The following is a 16,008-nucleotide window of genomic DNA, read 5'->3' as shown; positions in this document are numbered from 1 at the left end:
TGCACCCGCTCCCCACACACACACTACCCCTAATCCTGCACCTGCACACTCTACACACACACTACCCCTAACCCTGTACCCGCTCCCTACACACACACTATCCCTAACCCTGTACCCGCTCTCCGCACACACCTTCAGCAGCCGTCCGCAGGCTGAGTGAAAAAGAAATTTCCCTCCCACAGGATTTAGCCTGCAAAAAAAACCTGCAACCATTGGATACTGCAGGTATCAGGAGAATGCACACCCCCGGTAATCCAAAATTGGTCATGAGGTCCGTGTAATTTTTTGCGAGCAAGACCTTGCACCCAATTGGATATGCCCCTTAAAGAATATATGGGATATTATATTTTCTGTTCTATATGATCATAATACTATTATTGCTCTATTGTATAGTTAACATTGTTATATTCTATATAGGGAAATGTAAAAAAAAATCAATGGAGACTTTACCTTTTCAAAAGAGGTGGGGGAACATGTTTATCATATGTGACATATAAAAACCAGGGGATAGAAAGTGACTTTACTATAGGTGATGGTTTCTACAGTCACGCAGGCTTTACAGAGACTTTGGGAGGGGCCCAAGGAGTGGATAAGTGATGCTGTGCTGTAAGTATTCTCATTCGTGCTAAAAGAAGAATCACTTAATAATTAGAACATAGAATACATCTAAGATGATGGAGTTTGTAGTCAGCTTAGTATGGAGGAAGAGGGGCTGCTATGAGAGATGGCAGCTGTTGTCCTATGTTTCACCATATGTTATAAAAGTTGCATCATCTATCCTGTGTCCATATAATTGCATAAATAGTATGATTGTTTTCATAATTTACTGTAATAATATTATGTAATATTCAATCCTATTCAATGCGAAGGCTGAGAGCTGCCTTTGCAATGGCGTTAAAATGTCGGCAAAGGACCGGCACCTTGTGTCCTTCGCATCCCTCTCTGAGCCTGAATTCGCTTAATTGCTCGGAGCCCTGTGGGGCTGCAAGCACTTTTAAGCAAATCCAGGCTGCCATCAAGAGCGGCCATTATCGCAATGATTCGTGCCCGCGAGAACATCGCATAGAATAGGACTGAACCCTTGTTAGATTTGTTCTTTTTTATTATTATTATTTTTTATATATATATATTTTTACAGTAAACTGTAATAATAATAATAATAATAATAATAATAATAATAATAATAATAATAATACAAGTACATTATAACAAAATATTTTAATTTAATAAAAAAATGTAACCAGGAAAAAAAAAAATATCCACAATAATAGAACTTGATCATCTGAAAGAAGAGGTCCTCAATAATGTTTGAATTTCAATTGTTGCTAATATGACAATCTTGGTAATACCCGGTTGTTATCCCATGGTCATCAGATGTCTCTAGCAAACCACAGGATGGTAGCATTTGTTCACTGGTAACTGAGAACAGTCATGTCCTTTCCTTTATTGTGGACATATGTAAGACAACATAAGGTCCACCTCATTCTTGATGACTGCTTGCCCTGGGTGGATGTTGTCAGGGAGATAGTGGCAGGAGGTCATGTCCCAAGCATCTAAAATAATGACAGCCATTCCCTTGAAGTATTCCCTCAATAATATGTCCAGCTGAAGAGACAACCAGTCACTGCCATAAATTGACTTATAACCCATGTTGGCTGATTTAATTATCACGGTGGTCTGAGGGCTACGGAAAAGCAAAGATGCAATTGCCTTATAGACACGATCCAACCTCTCTAAATAGACCCACACAGGGTAGGTGGTGAAATGGGCCCATAGGGTCATCACAACAACAGTATGAGGTCCTCCACTAATCCCAGCCATGTGGGCTGCCTCATAATGCAGGTCAGAGACCATAGTCTTGGTGGTCCTCACGGGAAGTCCATGTGCCCTCCATCGTATAACCAGACCAGCAGTAGCATCCACAGCTAGCAGAGGTCCTGACTGATAATTACCATGCAGGTCTATCCTCTGCAGACCTAAAAAGAAAATATAAAATATTTATTGTCACCTAGGTGCTATAGAGCTAGCCTATACATTACAAGTCTCTAAACTAGAGATGTGGGCCGACATCTTAACAATCGTTTTGTCATACATGCAGGCCAATCTGATGATATAGTCAAGAATTACTTGTTCAGAGATGTGGCAGGATGACTTTACTGAATATATCTTTAAAAGATATCTGTCAGTGTGTACACCCTATGGGCTCTATTTACTACAATCCGCATATTGAATGCGGATTGTAGTGTAATATTACCGAGTGAATTCGCATTGCGAATTCAGGCAATATCACAGGGATTTACTATAAATCCCTTGCAGGGACAGAGCTTGCGATAAAGCTCTGTCCCTGCGGATCCCATCCGCACTCTAGTCGCGGTATTTTCGGAAAAAATACCGCGACTAAGAGCCTGCGCATGCGTCGACCCACCGTCGCTGCTACCCCCCACCGACGCAAAGCCCCGCCCCCCACGATCGCAGACCCCCGCGACCCCCCCCTCCCCCCCGCAACAACCCCCCCTCCCTTCATTATACTTACCTGCATCCTCCTGGCCTCCGGTGATCTTCTCTGGGCTTCCCGGTCAGGTGATCTCCCATACTGCACTGGGACCCGATCACCTGATGACCAGGCAGCAGTGCACTGTGGGAGACCAGCTGACCGGAGAGGAGCCATCACCGGAGGCCTGATCACCGGTCCCTGGATTCAGGTAAGTAAAAAAAAAAATTTTCCATTTTTTTTTTCTTTTTTTTACAGCAATCAGCTTGCGGTCTGTTTAGACAACATAGCTGATTACTGGTACCGGCTCCCGCCTCTGCTCTCCCCGTTAGAGCAGAGTGGGAGCTCGGTAACTGGGGGAGACCCTGGATAACGCCACCTCCAGGTGGCGTTATTATCACAGGGCTTCCCCCGGTATTTTTTTACAATTTATTTTTAGTAACTCTGGTCGGATCACATTCCCATTACAATTATGGGAAATGCGATCTGCTTTACTAAAAATAAGTGATACTTAGGGGTTGGAGTAGAATTTTACTAATTCTACTCCAATTGCCCTGTAATAACTACAGGTGAAACTAAAATAATGTGAAAAGGGTGTGAATCACCCTTTTTCACTTATTTCAGTAAAAATAATGTTAATAAATAGAGCCCTATATCATTTGTCCTGCACTACTGAAAGTTCAAGGACATTTTTTACCAATACCATTCATACAGCACATCGTCTAGTGTGTATGAGCCTTCAGTGATCCAGTTCCCATAGGTCTCAATGGGCGATGAGTCTCTTTTGCAATTATGAAGAAGAAAATATATATTTTCTACACATTTTTCTCCAAGAGATAACACCATTTTTGATCTTTCAGATCAAAACCGACAGCAAACACAATTTAAAAATTTATCTTTTATGCCCAGACATGCTGGCACCTGTTGTACCAAGTGCCGTCATGCCAGGGCAGGCTTACTAGCACCTGTAGTCCACAGGATGTAGTCGGCATCCCGGCGTGCGGGATGCCGATGGTCTGAATCCTGGCACCAAAATCCTGACAGCATGGGATCTCGGCACCAGTATCCTGACCGCCGGCATCCCGAAGATAAGTATCGGGGTGTTAGGGGGAGGTTAAGGTTATGTAGCGGGGTTATGTTTAGGCACTAGGGGGAGAGGTTAGGTTTAGGCATCGGGGAGGGGTGTTAGGCTTAGGGTGCATGGAGGGGCAGGTTAGGTTTAGGCACTAGCGGTGGAGGTTACGGTTAGGCATCGGGGAGGGTGGGTTAGGGTTAGAAAAATACTTACCATTATTTCCTATGGGTGTCAGGATTCTGGCTGTCAAGATGCCGGTGTCGGTATTCTGACCAGCGGTATCTCGACAGCTGAGATTTCATACCCAACCCGTAGTCCACCGGTAAAAAACAATATTATGATCTAATATTCTGCTGAAGGGTATTTTTTGGTGTTTCTAAACAAATCAATACAATTGGGTCCTAAAAATACAAAAGAATGTGATAAAAAAAAGATCTTCTTAAGGGTATTTTTGCTTTAACATTTGTGATGATAGGTAACTGTAAGGGATCACAGAAATGTATTGGAACAGTATTAGCATTCCTGGTCAGTGGTTGTAGAGTTTCCACCCATCCTGTATAATAAGGGATTGTCCCGAAGTTGAAAGGAACATGCTGCGTCCGGTATTGATCCCATAAGGGATGCAGTTTGTCCTGTTTTCCAGCTCTAAGTGATTGTGGTATGGAGCCGGAGGGATTCAGGGGCTGGAGCTGGAGAAACCCTGGGGGCTGGAGAGACAGAAGGGAGCTGGAGAGACACTGGGGGCTGGAGAGACAGATGGGGACTGTGGCTGCCACTGGAAAGAAAAACAAAGTACAAATCTTACTGGGAATGAACTTCTCCAAATACTCAAACCACTGGCGCAGAGTGGAGTCTCCAAACATATGGATGTCCTTCCCCTTCAGACAGGCAACAGCATCAGGTGGCTGAGGAAAATGTCGCCCCAAACACATAAAGGATGTCCAGTTGTCACCATAATAAAAGCCAGAAGGCTGTGTAGGTTCCTTGCTAGGTCTGCAGGCCGACAGATTGGAGGTGAGTCCTGAAAGAGAGGGGGATCTGTGAGAGATAAAACCACTAGATGGGGCGTTAACAAAATCCTACCATTTCTGGAACTCATTCGTCTCCCAATATCATTCCTACAGGTACCATCAAAAGATAGTTTGTCAGAAAGCCACAGAGTCTGCCCCCCTGATAGTAATGATAGATTCCAGCATCTAGTAAGTATTTATTATTATTGTTGTTTAAAAGGGTTGGGTACGGGATAACGGCGCTCGGGATGACGGCGGTCAAAATTCTGATACCGGCATCCCGACAGGGCTGGATACTTACACCTGTCGGTAAGTATCCTAACCCTACCCCTAAACTACCCCTCCCTCCCTGCACCCTGAACCCTCCCCCTCTAGTCCCTAACCCTCCCCTAGTGCCTAACCTTAAACCTAACCCTGCTACTTACCTTAGGGATGCCGGTGGTCGGGAAGCCAGCACTGGAATTCTGACAGGAGTCGGGATTCCGGCGCCGGTATTCTAAGCGCCAGCGCCACACACACTATCCTTAACCCTGCACCTGCTCCCTACACACACTATCCCTAACCCTGCACCTGCTCCCTACACACACACTACCCCTAGCTCTGCACCCGCTCCCTACACACACACTACGGGAAGCCAGCACTGGAATTCTGACAGGAGTCGGGATTCCGGCGCCGGTATTCTATGCGCCAGCATCCCATGTGCTGGGATATTGACCGCATCTGTTTTAAATACAGAATAATTGTGGTGCACTACATGCACTTTGGCGATATTATGATAAAAGCGCACTTTGGGCGGGAAGCGTGATGATTTGCATTTGGGATGCGATGCCTTCCGCCACTTTTCACATGCATGCTGACCTTAATTACGCCGGTATGCATGATGGAAAACGCAAAAGACATCTCTCGGTAAGAAGAGCTGTCCTTTGCGAATGAGGGACTTCCGGTGCTATGACCCAGAAGTCTCTCTGGCTAAAGGACACATGATGCAGGGGGTGCTGGGAAGGATCCGAATTTCTTGCTTTGCTGCATCCCGGCCTTTGGGTCATATATCCAGTTGGGTGTAGTAGGTATTACCGCCGGCCGCATAGCTGGCGGTTCAAATCCCTACAGCGGAAGCCTGATCGCTAATTAGGTAAGTATAACTATCCCTATTTTCCCCCTAACCCTCTCTTATGGTTGCCTAACCCTAATCTCCCCCCCAAGTGCCTAACCCTAACCCCCCTGTAAGTGCCTAAACCTAACCACCCCTTCCCCGCAGCCTACCCTAAGTCTCCCAGGTGGGTTCCTAACACTAACCTCCCCCCGGGGGTGCCTAACCCTAAACCCCCCTTCCCCTAGCCTAACCCTCTGGGAGGATGCCTAAGCCTAAGTCCCTAATAGCCCTAAAACCTAACCCTCCCCCCCCCACTCGGCTGTCCGTGCCTGGTCCCCACCTCACCTTTGTTCGGTATGCCAGGCATCTGGCATTGGGCTCCCGGCATAGGTCTAATGACAGGTGTTGGGATTTCAACACCTGTCAATAGTACCTTGCGGGATTTGACAGTCTGGAAGCCGGCGGTCGATATTTAGACCATCTGCTTCCTGACTACGGGCCTGATTCAGAGCCGGACGCTATTTGCGGATGGTCATTCCAAAAAAGGGGCCGGCTATTTAAATTGAGCGCTCGCTCATTGCGGTTTGTTGACGCCTCTATGTCTGAGCGAGCAAACGAAAAATGCGCTCGCTATTTTGTAAAGACGCCCCTTTGCCGTTCGCATCACACGTCATCTCCGGTATTTATTTGATTAATCGGGAACATCGAAAGGCATCTGAACTGCTCGCAGTGCTTGTGGTAGGATTTACTTCCCGCTATCACTGCGAGCAGTTCAGGCTAAAAGACAACCAAGTGACGTGGTTGTTGACGCTCCTTTACTAATTATGCACTCCCATTAAACGCCCTTTTTTCCGTTAGGCACGCCTGCGTTCAGATCTCCACTGCCCCGTTTTCAAGCACCTTCCCCTGTTACCACCCACAAACGGTACATTCTGTCAATCAAATTAGCAGCCCCTCGCTGTTTTGCGAACGCACGATTCCCGACCGCAATGACTGGTTTGCGCATTAGCGTTACGACCCATACAGATGCACAGTTGTGCGAACATCGCTCATAGCGAATGACCGGCCGCTTACGAACAGCTCTGAATCAGGCCCTACATTCCATCCAGTTCTGTGCAAAGACAATTCCACTGCTCCAGACAAAATGAAATTATTTTCAACGATATAGGAAAAAAAAGAACATTATAATTTCTCATTGTTGGATCTGAAACCGAAAAATTAAAGAAGATGCAGATAAATAGGGCTCTATGTAAGAACGAACCTTCGCTCCTATAGCACTCATTAAAGGGGTTATGACCTCTGTTCAGTATTTAGCAAACAGCGGTTCTCTTAGCTGTCACTATACTGGTAATGATGACACGTACAGATGGCGTTAGCAATATGGTCCCAATTGCCAGCAAAAGCCTTTCCGGCATCAGTGAAGACTTCCAGGCTTTGCCGACTCCCCGCTGGGTGAAAGTGCAATTGCACATAAGCAGATTAACATCTTGCAATGCACATGCACAGACAGATGAGAAACCGAAAGATTGCATAAGAAAAGAGGTGTTTTAAACCTCTAGGATGGGGGCAGGCATGTATGCAAATTACTTGTGGGAGTTAGCCTATGGCAAGCAGGGGCGGGTTTGTAACAGGAACATTATATAGTGGGATAAAAGTGTGGGCCAAAGCCTCTTTGTTCCAGATTCCTCCAGGACAGGGAAGTGCATTTTGTCAGTTGTCATTTTCCTTAATAAAACTTTCTTAGTGCTTCTCCTTCTTCTCTCCTCCTTTTCCTTATTGTATTTAGTCATTCTTTTCATTTACTTCATATCATTGCTTTTACTTTTCCTTTCTGTCCTCAATCACTGTCTTTTCTGATTTCTTGTTCTGCTGGGGGTGGGTGTAGCTATGTCCTGCCTAGTAATGAGCCTCCCCAGACCCTGGTCCCTGGCTCCACAGTGCCCCCATGTTATTAGGAGCTGCAGGTGTGGTTCCCCTATTGATAGTTCTATCCCCCCTCAGGCTGCTGCAGCAGCTTTGTGGAAGGTGTGCCAGTGCGGGGGAGGGGTGCTTCCCTTCAGTCCTTAATGCCCCTGGTCAATATCATCTTTGTGGCTGCAGTGGCCAGCACCATAGGCAAATGCAGGAGGGGTTTATGAGTGCCTTGCCTGAACCCCCCCTCAGCACACACCATGATGACTACAATAGAAATAGCATATAATACTAAAGTTGCATGTTTTTTAGGATCCCCTCAGTGTCACAAATGAAATAACTAGCACTACAGTCCCTGTTGATCTTTTAAATGTGTCAGCCAGTAGAAAAAGTTAAAAGCCAGTAATGAATATTGTTGTGCACCAACTAGATCTGGAAAACATGCACTGTACGGGGTGCACTGATATGGATCACCTATTGGATCAATTATTAATACTGGATAATACACCATCCAGTACATAGGGGGACCAATCTGTGCATCTGTGTCCAGGACAGTGCATGGTTTCTTTTTCTGCCCTCTCCCAGATTCCCCAACTTGCTCATATGATCTGTAAAGGAGCCTGCACATGAAATAAAAAGATTCAGCTCAGACAGGATGGCTCTACTTCTACATATAATTGCTTACTGTGTTTGCTGGTCCTGTATATGCCAGAATTATATCATTCAGTACATTCGTATGATGTATTTTATAGCTGGTCTGTGCTGATTATGCCCTCTTAATGGTAGAAAACAGTTGCAGCAAACAGTGTCAGTATTATGCTGGGCATTGAGGTATCATTGGGGGAATAGAATGCTTTAGTGATGCGTTATCTGACAGTAAGGGGTAATGGCTTTGACACTGCTTTATTTATGTATGGCACCTTAGATCTAGCTTTTATCTCCTTTGAATCATATTATCAGTCAATAGAGGAGATTGTATTATATACTGTATTCTGAGCATTTAACTTACAAAATAGACAGAATACATGTGCTACAGTGAATTTCTACAGGGTGCACAGCTTATTATTGCAATCACTGCCCCAAGCAGCTATCACCGGGAAGCTCCATTCTCAGCTATGCTCCTACTTCGACAAATATACATTGCTGGAGGTCACGCAGCCTTCGCGTCCTGCCTATGAGGGGTACAACGCGAGCAAAGCAGCTAGTTCAGTTCGTCAGGGCTAACAGCAGGCGTCTGGGGAAAATGCTTCGCCTTTAATAATTCCACCTGTACGCAGGGACGAAAATGTCATTTTCGTCACCTCTGCTTGCGATGTGGTGGCAATCACCCAGTTGCCAAGTGTTTCAAGGGGGGTGCCCAGCAGCAGCCTGCACAGCCAGCAAAAGGCACAAGTGCTAAGTAAAGTTCCATCCCCTGTCCGTGTCACAGCGATAGCAAAATGGTTGAGTTGGTACCCGGTTCTGCAGGACGCAGAATTTTCGTTAAAAGGCTTCAGTTTTGGTTTTCGTTTACCTATTTGCAGGGATGTCGACACATATTCGCCTAGAAATTTGAAGTCTGCCTTTGAATTGCCTCACATTCTTAGGGAAAAAGTGGCTGGCGAGGTTAGCGTCAGGCGCATTGCAGGGCCTTTTGCAGAACCCCCATTAGGGATCTTGTGAATTCCCCGGTGGGAGTGGTTCCCAAGAAAATTCCAGGAAAATACAGGCTCATGCAACATCTGTCTTATCCGCCAGGCTCGTCAGTAAATTTTGCCATACCAGTTGAGGTTTCCTCGGTGGTGTACCAGTCTTTTGACGATGCTTTGGATGTCATTAGGTGTTATGGTCCGGGCGCACTGATGGCTAAGATAGATGTTGAGTCAGCTTTTCGTCTACTTCCTTTGCACCCAGAGTCATTCCAGTTTATGGGTTTTTAGCTTGGACAACGGATATTGCATAGACAAATGCTTGCCTATGGGGTGTTCTGTGTCCTCTGCGTTTTTCGAGCATTTTAGCACCTTCCTACACTGGTGCGCGGAATTTATTTATTTAATTTTTGTGGTAGTCATGGAATAGCCCACTATCTCGATGACTTTCTGTGTGTCGGCCCTTCCGGTTCAGGCAGATGCAGTTATCTTTTGTTTTCTTTACGAGCGCTGTTTTTTCATTTGGAGTTACCGTTGCTGCGGACAAAACGGAGGGCCCTTCCCCTTGTCATTCCTGGGTATCGAGATCTGTACCTCAGCGGGTTCTTGTCGCATTCCTCTCGATAAGCCTGTCAAGTTGCGTAATGCCATAGCGGAATGCACGGCTTCCAGTAAAATTACCCTGCGGCAGGCGCAATCCCTCCTGGGCCTGTAAAGTAATTCCAATGGGCAGAGCTTTTTCACGTAAATTGGAAAGGGCCACAGCTGGTGTCACTAACCGAGACATTTGCTACGTTTATCCTCAGAGATTAAGCAGGACCTCTCTGTCTGGGTCTCGTTTCTTCGGGATTTTAATGGCGTTCGGTTGTGGATGTCTCCAGCCGCTGACAATTTGCAGCTGCAGCTGTTCACCGACGCAGCAGGCACCACAGGGTTCGGATGTTACCTTGATGGCTCCTGGTGCGTTGGCCGTTGGCTGGAAGAATGGGTGGGAAAGGGTTTGACTAAGGACTTACTCCTTCTCAAACTCTTTCCCATAATGGTTTCCTTGGAAATCTGGGGGGAATGGTTACGCAATCGCAGCATCATTATCAGGTGTGACAACCTGGGCGTGGTCCATGCGATACAATCAGCAACATGCGGCTTCCCTGCTGGTTTTGCGCTTGCTAGCGCAGCTGTGCTCACATGTTTGCGCTGTAACATCATGTTTAAGGCAAGACACGTTCCTGGGGTGGAGAATGAGATAGACGATGCGTTATCACGTTTCCAGTGGGCTAGGTCCCGATCTGTGGCCCCTGGTGCTGACGTTGTGCTTTGCCCCTCTTATGTTTGGCAGGTGATCGAGCCGGCATGGAGGGCTTAGCAGAACAGTCTTTAGCCCCCTCCACGTTGCGAGCATATCGGCAGGCATGGAATGAATGGGAAGATTATTCCCATAGCAGCAAACAGGCAGGTAAGAGTCAGCATCGTTCGATGCTTTCTTTTATTTGGAGTCTCCATTTGGCTGGCAGATCCAGGGCTTCTGTTGCGCGCTCTTTGGGGGGCATTGCATTTTATTGTAAATTGAAGGGCCAACCTGACTTTACTAAAAGTTTTCTGATTGTGAAGGCTTTAAAGGGTTGGGCACGGGTCTCCCGGCCAGTAGCTGACCTTAGGAGACCTGTGGACGCTCATCTGCTTCCGGCAGTATTAGGGGCGGTTCTCGGAGTGGCTCTTACTGCGTATGAGGCGGTCCTGATTCAAGTGGTGTTTTCAGAGGCTTTTCACGGCACCTTGAGGGTATCGGAGCTGGTGGCATCATCCAAATGGGTTGATGCCGCCATGCTCCTCTCGGATATCCTGGTCAGTGAGAGGTCTGTTCTCTGTAGGATTCGGCGGTCAAAGACCGACCAGACTGGTAGGGGTGGGTGGATCTCGTTGGGTCCATCTAGGTACGAACAGATCTGCCCCGTGGCACTAGCTATGCGGTATGAGTTATTGCGGCCGGATGTTCCTGGTTCATGACTCATGCATATGGACAGGACTCCGCTTACCAAATACCAGTTTGGTTGGTTTTTGAAGAGGTGTGTATCAGTTTTAGGCCTCCCGCCTCAAGATTTTGGTACACACTCGTTTCTGATCGGAGCCGCAACTTCGGCGGCAGCTGCGGGTTTCTCGGCATCAGAAATTAAGGCCCTAGGACGTTGGAAATCGGATAGTTATAAAGGTTACATTCGACCTAGGCGTGAAGGCCCTTTGTTTTAAAGTCATTTCACAGTCTGTTCCGGTTACGTTTATATTTTATGCTTGCCTGGTTTTTGTCTTGTCTCATGTACTGTCCTGTCTTGTCTGTTACCCCTGTCCGTCCTACTCGGGATTAGCTACTCGCCATTGCTGGCAATGGGAGTCTTGAGGGATTTTACAATTTTTACCTGAACTGACGGATTCAATTCGGCTATTCTCAATCATTTAATTAGGCCATAGTCCATCCCTCAGCAGGTTTTTATTTTACCTCTTGCCGAGTTCACCTGTTTTTTCCCAATTCCCCCCCACCCATTCTTCCCCTTTGTGTCTTCTGTTTGTCTCAGCCACTTCAAATAGTAAAGTCGGCGACCAATAGAAAATTTTTCTTTTTGGCAGATACTCACTTATGTTCTATCAGATCCCACTAATACACCATAAAATTTTATTGTTTTATGACAATTACTAATTTTTTATTTACTGCTTTCCTCCACCTTTAGGATTGCTCTTTGACACGCAGGAAATTTGGGTTATAGGCCACTCATATATTTTCTGGGCTGCTAGGTTTGAGTTCAGATCAAGCTCCAATTTTTGAATATTCAGCTAGGGTCCGTTGCATAGGTTCCAGAGGTATGAGATGGCATTCCTTTTGTCCTAAACTGTTAGAGTATGCAAGGCTTTTTGGTAGGCCACGTATTTTGGTGGCTTATTTAGGAGGCAACGACTTAGGGCAGAGGTCCACTGTAGAATTACGAGTTGATATTGTCAACGATTTGGCGAGGGTGCTATCGGCCTGGCCCTTGTGTAAATTAATTTGGTCTTGCATTGTACCTCGACAGGTCTGGCGTGGGGTTAGGAGTTTTCCTGCTAATGACGAAGCTAGGAAGAAACTTAATTTCGCAGTTGCCAAATTTGTGATGGCCAATTATGGCCGTTTCATTTACCATAAGAACATTCAATTTCGATTTAGCTATATGTATAGACCTGATGGAGTTCATTTAACAGAGGAGGGTTGGTCATTGTTTATTGGGGATCTTTTTGAGGAGTTGGCGTTATTGGGGTAGTACTTGGTATGGTGGCGGTGCAGCGGTTCTATAAGCAGAACCTTGCTGTGGCGGGAAAGAACGGCAGGTCGCCAGTCCGGGTGCAATTATGATTTAAGGGCGCTCCCTTCGTTGACTGGTAGTTGGCTGTACCAACCTAACGGGGGGCAGTATCACCACCTAAACGGGTGGGAAGTCAAGATGGGGGTGAGCGTTACCTTTTGTTGATGATATGAGTTACATGGTTATGTGTATGCACTCTGGGCGATCTACGCCTGCTATGCCTTTTGTTGTTTGTGTGTGGGCATAGCAGATCTGGCTGATTTCTGGCCGTCCTTTCTTTGCCACCATACATCCTTAAATAAATAATAATTATTATTGCTCCAATAAATCGCCATCAAGTTATCTGCCAAATCCACGTCTCAGTGTCTTTATTTTATGTTAGTATGATAAGTGGTTTGCACACATGACAACACCTCATCCGATAGAAGGTTTAGAGAAACCGAAAGATTGCATAAGAAAAGAGGTGTTTTAAACCTCTAGGATGGGGGCAGGCATGTATGCAAATTACTTGTGGGAGTTAGCCTATGGCAAGCAGGGGCGGGTTTGTAACAGGAACATTATATAGTGGGATAAAAGTGTGGGCCAAAGCCTCTTTGTTCCAGATTCCCCACCCTCCCTCCCCTATAAATTTTGGTATGTTGTGGGTTTGGTTTTGGGTGGCGGGAAAGAACGGCAGGTCGCCAGTCCGGGTGCAATTATGATTTAAGGGCGCTCCCTTCGTTGACTGGTAGTTGGCTGTACCAACCTAACGGGGGGCAGTATCACCACCTAAACGGGTGGGAAGTCAAGATGGGGGTGAGCGTTACCTTTTGTTGATGATATGAGTTACATGGTTATGTGTATGCACTCTGGGCGATCTACGCCTGCTATGCCTTTTGTTGTTTGTGTGTGGGCATAGCAGATCTGGCTGATTTCTGGCCGTCCTTTCTTTGCCACCATACATCCTTAAATAAATAATAATTATTATTGCTCCAATAAATCGCCATCAAGTTATCTGCCAAATCCACGTCTCAGTGTCTTTATTTTATGTTAGTATGATAAGTGGTTTGCACACATGACAACACCTCATCCGATAGAAGGTTTAATAACGCACATGTATTACTTGTTAGACCATGTGGTAAGACAGTGGAGGACAGCATTGAGGCAGGGGCCATCACAGGACCTCGCTGGATAAGTTAGTTGTGTTAAATACAAACGGCATATTATGACCATGATATTAAATTAAATATGCTGCCGGTATTTAGAATCATTGTTGGAGCCCCTAGTAAAAAAAAAAAAAGAAAAATGTAGAGGAACTTTACTGATATCAAAAGTAAATAGTTATTGATACATAACCGTATATTGTCCTGCAGGTAAACTTACCCAATGAGCTGTTATCTGAGGTAACATTGATTGGAAGAACCTTGCCAGGGATAATCTGGTTAGTGACAGAGCTGAAGGAAGGGAATAATTGATTAAACAGATTGAAATGTGTCAGCCGCATAATTAAAATTGACAGACCTAAAACGTAAAGTTTTCATTGACACCTCAGCCCTTCCGATTCATTACCGATATCCACCCTAACGGTGGCTCATCCAATCAAGGTGATTGTTTTCATTTTCAGTGCATCCACACTTTGGGCCTGATTCAGAGTCGCTCGTAAGCGGCCGCTCGTTCGCTCCGAGCGATGTTTGCCCAGCTGCGCATGCGTACGGATCGTTATACGCATGCGCGAACCAGTCAGTGCGGTCGAAATTCATGTGCTCGCAAAATAGCAAATGCCTGATAATTTGAGTGACAGGAGGAGGCGTATGTGGGTGGTAACAGGGGAAGGTGCTTGAAAACGGGGAGTGGAGATCCGAACGCAGGCATGCTTAAAGGTCAAATTAAATTAATTAAAACAGCAGCGTCATTGACCACGTCACTGGATTTTTTTATTGCCAGAACTGCTCTCAAAATTGTGGTAGCAAAAACCAACCACAAGAATAACGAGCAGCTCATACCCTGGTCGATGAACTCGATTAATCTAATAAATAGCGGACATGACGTTGGATGCGAGCGGCCAGGGGGCGTAGTTTTCAAAAAAACGACCGCAAGTTTTGTTCGCTCATTCAGACCTAGAGGCGTGAACAGACCGCAAAGAGCGAACGGTTCATTTGAATAGCCACCCCTATTTTGTGGACGAGCGAGCGCTAATTGCGTCCGGCTCTGAATCAGGCCCTTTGATTTTATTGTAATGAGTTAACCGTGTATATTGTATTTTATGTCCATTGTACAATTCTAAAATGTGGCCAGTTGGACACACTGCTAGTATTGTGAAAACATGTATTTTGTGTAATGTGACTATTGCCTTTTACTTGTATGTGCAGGCAGCAGGCATCCCACTGAGTCACATCCTTTAGCGGACATACTGGAGCCACACACTGCAGATGAGTTGAGGATTGAGGGAGGTCCACGTTTTCCCTCTATTACATTAACTGATGACAAACAACAGTTATTCCACTTGGTAAATGTATCTATCAAAAGCCTGACTTCTGTGACACTGGAGGTTTGTTTATGATGTCATTCCATCTAAAGCTTTTATTTAATACATTTAATCATTTTTATAAAAAGCTTATAACTGAATGTGCATTATTAATACCATTTTTATTTCAATTCATATTTAGCATCTTCTGTGACTTGAGTATCTGGTGCACTATGGAAAGCATGTGGAGTCACAGATTATAATGAATTAAGCACTAATTATCATATTATGTAAATGTATTTACACACTGGTGTGTTGTAACAGTGGAAGGAGTGAAAGGGACAATGATGACTTAAACTGTGAAAATAATTTAGTGTTTGGAACCATTACCTGGCACTTGCTGGAATGCGCTCATGAGTCCAGGAAATTTGATGTTGGCATGTTTGTTTTCTTTGGCCACCATTTTTTAGCAGACCACTCTGCCCAAATCATTTCTAACAGCCAGTCTCACTCACCCACTCAGCAGAGCGTCCTCCAGTGTATCAGTCACTCTGCGGTATCCGCCCATAGAGTGATAGACCCAGGAGTCACACGGAAGCTTCCGTGGTCGCACACACTGCCACGTGTCCCCAGAGATGGGGTCCCTGTATATGCACACGTCCTTTCCTGCCAGTTCCCGGTTACACTCTGTCACCTCACTGCTACCGTTATATTGGAAATATCCAGAGAAATAGACCTGTGAGTTAGAACCATATAATGTGTATTGGGATTGTGCCAAGAAATTTATCTTAAGACACAAATTGACATAGCGCCATTCTCATCCTTTAGGTTTGCCACCGGTCCAGGATTACTCTGGACAGTCCGGAAATTAGGACATCTACTGGAGTGTGGAGTGTAGGTGAGCCCGGAGGACTGTCAGCTTCAAGAAATCCATTTATTTTCTCCCCTACACTTGTGAGTCTAAGGCCCTCATTCAGAGCCGCACGTTAACAACAGTACGCTCGTTGCGTTCCGGTGTTGACTAACCGCGC

At 45.6% G+C, this 16,008-nt stretch overlaps 1 protein-coding gene across 1 annotated transcript in view; it reads right to left on the bottom strand.

The window, feature by feature from the left end:
• Window positions 1-1,443: 1,443 nt before the first annotated feature.
• LOC148507429 (NXPE family member 3-like) overlaps window positions 1,444-16,008 on the bottom strand; it is a 62,687-nt gene continuing 48,122 nt past the window's right edge. Inside the window, exons 3-6 of the mRNA XM_088446097.1 lie at window positions 15,493-15,713; window positions 13,897-13,967; window positions 4,372-4,587; window positions 1,444-1,976 (exon numbers count right to left, since the gene is read on the bottom strand). Coding sequence (XP_088302223.1) covers window positions 1,444-1,976; window positions 4,372-4,587; window positions 13,897-13,967; window positions 15,493-15,713 — 1,041 coding nt within the window. The remainder of the gene's footprint in view (window positions 1,977-4,371; window positions 4,588-13,896; window positions 13,968-15,492; window positions 15,714-16,008) is intronic.

Source organism: Taudactylus pleione, unplaced genomic scaffold (assembly GCF_031769625.1).
Source record: "Taudactylus pleione unplaced genomic scaffold, aTauple2 ptg000393l, whole genome shotgun sequence".
Taxonomy (NCBI): Eukaryota; Metazoa; Chordata; class Amphibia; order Anura; family Myobatrachidae; genus Taudactylus; species Taudactylus pleione.
This window is presented reverse-complemented; position numbering and strand designations above follow the sequence as displayed.